The sequence below is a fragment of the Hipposideros armiger genome, unplaced genomic scaffold (assembly GCF_001890085.2).
Source record: "Hipposideros armiger isolate ML-2016 unplaced genomic scaffold, ASM189008v1 scaffold_151, whole genome shotgun sequence".
Classification (NCBI taxonomy): Eukaryota; Metazoa; Chordata; class Mammalia; order Chiroptera; family Hipposideridae; genus Hipposideros; species Hipposideros armiger.
The window spans coordinates 254,760-261,822 of NW_017731501.1; the positions used below are offsets into that span (position 1 = coordinate 254,760).

At 42.9% G+C, this 7,063-nt stretch overlaps 1 protein-coding gene across 1 annotated transcript in view; it reads right to left on the minus strand.

Moving 5' to 3' along the window:
- LEPROTL1 (leptin receptor overlapping transcript like 1) overlaps positions 1-4,666 on the minus strand; it is a 12,878-nt gene extending 8,212 nt beyond the window's left edge. The window contains exon 1 of the mRNA XM_019651000.1: positions 4,252-4,666. Within this exon, the coding sequence (XP_019506545.1) occupies positions 4,252-4,267 (16 nt within the window). The 5' untranslated portion in view covers positions 4,268-4,666. The remainder of the gene's footprint in view (positions 1-4,251) is intronic.
- Between the last annotated feature and the right edge of the window lie 2,397 nt (positions 4,667-7,063).

Consider the following 7,063-nt stretch of genomic DNA (forward strand, 5'->3'; position numbering starts at 1 on the left):
CCAGTGAAGCAATGTCCTCCACAACTAGACTGAAGAACAAAAAGGACAGCAACTTGTCTGTTCCCCTTCCCCCAATTCCCCAGCACTGTTCCCATCTCCCCAATTCCCCAATAAAAATCTTTAAAAAAAACCCCAAAACCAACCAAACAAACAAAAAACAGTAAAGGGGTTAAATGCTGCCAAGTACTACTGATAAACTTCTCTGAATTAAAATAGTCATAATCAAGGATACCCACTGATATGGTAGCTTGGCAGATTTAGTTTTCATTTGGATCACTGATAGAGGTCATGTCAACCCTGAATACATTTATTTAGTGCTTAATGCCATAATATTTTCAGGTACAGAAAGAAAAGAGAAATTTGCACTTTTATTTCACAGCAAATGAGGAACTTTAAGTGTACAAGGGAATGCAATGTAAATGATGAGGAAAATACTGAATTTACATTTGCTTTGGTCAGTTCGAAACAGGTCCTCATAATTTGCCCTTCTTACTTCTCCTGACACATATCAATCACACCAGGCTACTCATCCGTGCCCTCTGCACTCTAGTGACACTGCCCCTCTCTTCTTTCCTGGAAATCAATAGGTTCCCTAACCTGGCTGCTGCACATGTTGTCTCTTCTACCCCAGACACTTTTTCATTTATTCATTTCATTTAGAAAATACTTACTGAGCACCAAATATGTAACAGGTCCTGGGGATATCTTAATAAATGAGATAAGGCCCATTCACACTCCTGGAGCTTGCATTCTTGTCCTACTCCTTCCTTTTTCCTCCAAGTTAACTCCTACTTTTCCTTCCTTTCTCAGCTCAATCAGTTCTTCCTCAGTGAAGTTTATCCAAACCTCCTGACTACAACAATACTCCAGATTATATTCATTCATTCAACAAGTATATATTGAGCACCTAACATGTGTCACACAGTTCTTGGTACTAGATACAGAACAATGAAAAAAAAAATCAAAGCTCTTGCTCTCATGAAGGTTACATTGTAGTGGGAGAAAACCATTTTAAAAAGTAACCAAATAAATGTCAAGTGCTAAGAAAAAGTCAGGTAGAGTAAGGGGATGGAGTCTATTCTAGACAGTGGCCTGGGAAGGCATCTCTGATGATGTGACATCTGAGTAGAGATCTATATGAAATCAGAGAGTGAATCATGTGGATATCTTGGGGGAGCATTTCTGGCAGAGGGTCATGCATGGGCAGAGGCTCTCCTTGCACTGCACACCTCCCCTTTGCTTAGTTATCACAGCTGTAATTTTATACTGATTTGTATTTGTCTTTCCTTCTAAACTGTTCACTCCACAAGGGTAAAAGGTTTCTGTTGTTGATGCTCATGCCCCAGCTCTTAACAATAATAAATACCTGTAGAATGAATGAAAAGAACCAAAGGGGGGAAAAAGAGAGAAGGGGAGAGAAGGGGAGGGAAAGACATGCCTGATGTAGCAGAGTAGAAACAGTGCTTAACTGCAAGTCAAGAGATGCTGGGTCCTGCCTCCTACCTGCCACATACGAGCTGTCTCAATAATTATGTCTGAATGTCATTTCTTTCTACTATAAAATGAGAGTTGGACTAGATAGAAAATGCAAATAATTCTCTGAACACTAAAGATATTTGTTATAAGACATGCTGAAGAAGTAAAAAACCATCTTTACTTTTTGAATGTAGTTGCCAAACGGCTAAGTTCACCACTATAAACACCATATGGTAACACCCTATTTATTCAGAAGCCATTTATCCAGAATATAGCTTAGAATCCTGGAGGAAACAAAGGTTACTAAAGAGACAAAACAGATGTCACAAAGCCCATACACTAAAGCTAACATTATTTATAAACAGACACTTGGGGCTCTCATTCAGAGGTTATTTATTCACGTTTTGTAACACAATTGTTGTGTGTGAATTTCAGCAGAATAAAAAACTTTTATTTTAAAGAATCGTTTATGCTTATTTATATTTTTTCAGTAGCAACTCATGTACCCAGAACAAAAGTAAGTGAAAAGTAACTTTCCTTTCCCAGAAAAGATCACTGTTACTTGTTATCTTATGATATAAAATTTTGAAAGTTTGATGATCTTGATTCCCATATTGAAACAAATGAGAAAGAGGAGGTGGAATTGCATAGAATAAGCAAGATTTGCCCTCTGACTGGAGAGAGGAGACTGAAAAATATTTTATGTCAGGGTCAGGCAGAAAAATTCTCAAAAAGCATACCAGTTTTCGGTGATCTTAGACAAGAGGCAAGTAGCCTTTGGGCTCGGTTTCTGAGGGTAACTCTGTTCTGACAGAGAACATTTATTTATGTCCTATCAAAAAAAGAAAGTCTAAATTTTTTGAGTATACTCTTAAAATTAATTTAAGACAATTTCTTAAAAAAAAACCTCAAAGTAAAATGAAATGTAAGATTCAGGTATCAAAAAAATAATTTTACGTGACATCTCGCCTCTCAGTCATATTAGATAAGATAAAAGACAATGGGGTTAAATAAATTGCTAAGTGTTTCCAAAACTTGTAAAGTTTGTCCAGTCTTATGAAATCAGCAACTAGGCTGATTTATATACAAATTTCATCATTTGTATATAAACGGTTGTTCTAGATGACACATCAACAAGACAAGAATTTATACTGCAATTGAGTGATGCAACATTGGGAAGCAAAACTTAAGATGCGTCTGGTTTCTCTTCCCAAAGCCTCTACGCTAGCGATGATTCAGCCCAATTATCTAAACTCTCTAGAGACAGGGTGCTGGTTCTGTGATTACAAAGAAATTAGAGTAGGAGAGGGGACCAATTCCCTAACCTGGGAGTTTCCAGAGAAACCCAATATATAACAAAGCAAAGAGCAAATGGCTCAAGAAATAAGCAATGGAATCCAATCATAGCAACACTACTTAATATAAAGATAGGCCACCAGGAAGAAAATATCCTGATAATCATAATAATCAGAAAATCTTACTGAAACCAAAAGTGCAAGTACAATTCCATTGAGGCACTTTCACCTAATATTTACCTAGGTTTACAGAAAGAAATTAGTTATTTTGAGAGAGTCCGGCATTAATGGCACTAAAGAAATGAGGAAGAGCAGAGAACCTGGCAACATCCTAAAAACCACAGCATTGATTCAAAGGATTTAAAGGATTTAAAAAGGTCTATTATAGTTCAAAAGGAGATTAAAAAGTATCTGTTGTTCAAATGACGTTTTATATGGGAAATAAAAATGTTTTCAGACATTAAAGCTAAAACAAGAACAGTAAAACGGGACTCTGGGAAAGGAGATCAAGAGTTGTCCTTAAAGGAAATAAAACACACAGAAAAAATGCTGCTATCCAAGCTCTCCTCCTGCTTAGCTGCTCCTTTTACAAAGCCGCAGGTCAGGGAATCAATGCAGTTTCTTGTTAAGTTGAAAATGTTGTTAATGGTACTTGCTTTTAAGCACACTAACAAAACTACCAAACAGTTGGAAACAAAGCAATATTCCCATTTTTAAAGAAAACATACAAACGAGTAATTTTTAACACAATTTTATCTTTAAAAAAACCTAACTAAATAAAAACTTTGAAATGTGAAAAAAGCCCCAGCGGGCAACTGTAGAGGAGGGCAGAGCGCAGGAGCACTCGGAGGTCGCTTACAGGGTCTAGCCTACCGGACGAACACCACAAATTAAAATACATCGGTTTTTGGAACATTTACGGGTCCTGAGAGTGGATGTGATCGCCGAGATTTCGGCAAGAATCATCCCTAAACCCTTCCAGGGCGTTCCTGAGGGACTCCGTTTGGCTCAGCATCTGAAGATCGCACTTGTGCCTTTAAGTGGGAAATGACACTGATTTTCCATAACTGGCATCTCTAATGGCCTCAAAGCCCTCAAACCCACACTCTGCCGTCCTCTCTCTCGCAGGCGAACTCCTGCAAAACGTGTCTGATGGCCGAGTCGCTGCGGGACTTTTAACAGACCGCGGACCACTTCATTCCTTGCATATGAGGCGATGGGGAGGAGAGAGGCTACCGCGATCAGCAGAAAGTGGGGGCTGTTGAAGAAGCCGCCGTTCCGGCCGCCCTTTCAGAGGGCGCCGCGCCCACCTCCGCTCCGAGGCTGCGAGGGCGGAGAGAGGTTCTAGGGTCGGGGGGTCGGCCTCAGGCGCAGGGACCCCGCGGCGCGCGCCAGGGCTGAGGCGGCGGCGCGCGCGGGCCCCCTCCCCCTAGCTCCAGGAGACCACCCAGCCCTGTGGCGCCCAGCGTCCCAGGCCCACCTTTGATGCCGGCCATGGCGGTGACGTCGCTCCTGGCTCCAAGACCCAAGGCGGCGGCGGCGGCGGCAGTGGCCCGGAGTCCACAGACGCGCGGTGGCGGCGACCAGACAACACCCGGAAGCGCGACGCAGCACTTCCGCCGGCGGCTCGCGCTCGAGCGGGGGCGCGAAGGGCGCGGGGGACGCGCGGGCTTGGGGCTGTCGAGCCGATTTCTTCCTCCTAACCAGCTCTGCTTCTCTGCAGATCGCCGCCCTGGGAGGCTTTCCTCCCAGCTCGGCTTCCGGGGCGTGCGGACGCCAGCCCCCCGATTCCCCTCAGGGTTGGCGGAAGCTCCATGCTGAAGCTCCTCACCGGTGTCCCGCAACGTCCCTCCCACATTCTATGAGGAGGAGGGAGCGCGAGTGGCCGCTGACCTTTGGGAGGCATGTTGTGATGTATTTGGGGGAGACGTTTGCGATCTTCAAAGCGCACCCATTTCTCCTCCCAGCCGTGTAACGAAGGAGAAGTAAGGCTAGTTGGGTGGTTTGCACTTGGCTTCTCGGTTTCCCACATACGACGAGGGTTCTGGTGAGACTTAACCTCCAGAGAAAGGAATAGCGGGATCCAGTAGAGGGTGAATTTAATGCAAATCCGATCTCTTGGGAGTTGGTGAGAATCGTTGGGTTTTTGTTAGGGCTAAAAACTGGAGGGCTAGAAAGAAAAAGAGAAAGCAGAGTTTATTTAAGCCATCGTAGAAATTTATTGAACGTTTAGTATGTGTTGGGAACAGGTCTGGGCCCTCGGGGTGCGCAAAACTAGGCACAGTTTCTGCCTTCCAGGAGCTTGCATTTAGTGAGAGAGACAGGCATAAAAAAGTGTGAAATTGCAACAATGATAATTGCTAGGAAAATGGGTTAATAGCCCTATGAAAGCTTTCGATTTATTGATCAGTAGTTCAGTCAGAAAAGGTTTCCCTGAGGGAGGGACAACGGAGGGATGAACAGGTGTGTTCACTAGAGAAGAGGGGAGTGTGTTTGTGGAGGGGTTGGGGCGTGGTGAGCTTTGGCGGCAAACCGGGAGCCAGGAGCTTGGTCTGCTGGAGAGGCGAGAAGGCCAGCGGGAGTGTGGGGTTTGGGCATTGTGATTACACAGTAGGGTCCTATATAAGGAGTCCCCCCGCCCCCCAGCAATGAGAATTTTTTGAAGGGTTGTAAAAAGGGAAGTGGAGGTGGGTGACATATGATTTGGATTTTTAAATCTTTTCAGTCATCAGACTAAAACTGGTATGTAAGACCTGGTTGAGTGAATGGTTTCCACCATGCTTCAAAAATGAGAGCTACTGGGAAGCTAAATGTACTATCCACCCTGCCTATCTCCACTACTTCCAGGGTTGAATTATAATTTTTTTTTGTAAGCAGGTCACTTCTTGAGGCTTAATGTCCCAAGTAAATCTATAGATGTCTTGGGGAGAAGTAGGATTTTTTTCCTATTCAAGTTAGCGGCAAAAAGTTCTATGCCACGAAGAGTATCCATTTAAGGATTGTGGTAGCAAAACCACAAGGCACACTTGAACATAGGAGATCGAGATCAGACAATTAAGTTCGTGAACTTGTTGTAATGATGTTGCTAACCTTTTTTGATATCAAAGGGATTGTTCATTATGAATTTGTACCAACTGGAGAAACAGTTAACCAAGTTTACTATTGGGAAGTGCTGAAAAGGCTGCGTGAAAAAGTCAGAAGACCTGAACTTTTTGCCAACAATTCATGGCTCTTGCATCATGACAATGCACCAGCTCACACGGCACTGTCTGTGAGGGAGTTTTTAGCCAATAAACAAATAACTGTATTGGAACACCATCCCTACTCACCCAATGATTTTAAGAAAAAGGAAATATTGAAAGGAAGACATTTTGATGACATTCAGGACATCAAGGGTAATACAATGACTGCTCTGATGGCCATTCCAGAAAGAGAGTTCCAAAATTGCTTTGAAGGGTGGACTAGGAACTGGCATCGGTACATAGCTTCCCAAGGGGAGTACTTCAAAAGTGACCATAGTGATATTCAGCAACGAGGTATGTGGCACTTTTTCTAGGATGAGTTCGTGAACTTAATTGTCAGGACTCGAATGCTGTGGAGATGTTGCTGCTTAGACAGTCTGTGAACACCTGCTTTGTAAACTGAAGTAGGCATATGCATCCTCCTCCCCAACCATCTTGAAAGGAGTAGGTAGAATTCCTGGGGAAGTAAATGATCCCATCCCAAATAGTCACCACTAACACCTTTTCTCCCTTTGTTTCACAGTATTCCATTCTTGAAAGCAGGGATGATTGAGGGAACATAGACATAGCTGATCAGTGGTGGTGTTATTGGGAAGTGATAGGTTCTCGTTTCATAGGCTCATAGCTTGGCTCCTGGGGAAAATCACATTTTAGGAAGCCTTTTGGAGTTTCCACAAGCCCCAGCGTCAGAATTAAGTGCTAGTCCACTAATTTTCTCTTGTGAATACAATGGGTTGGGCATCACAGACATTCATCCTTGATGACATTTACCAGTAAGTGGAATTGTTCTTCAGGTTAGATCTATATTTGTTTGCTTCCATGGTCATGGAATCCTAAGAGATTGTGCTCCTTTGGCTTTCCCATGAGATTCACAGTATTTCTAGGACAAAAACAGAACTTTTGTGGGCAGAGCCCAGGAATCTGAAATTTTAACAAGCACCCTAAAGAGTTCCTATGCAAACTAAAGCTTGAAAATAATTGAAAAAGGCAGAATGTCAGTTTTCTTCATCAATTTGCCAAGTGAATCCTAAACATTGTTATGTCCTTTAA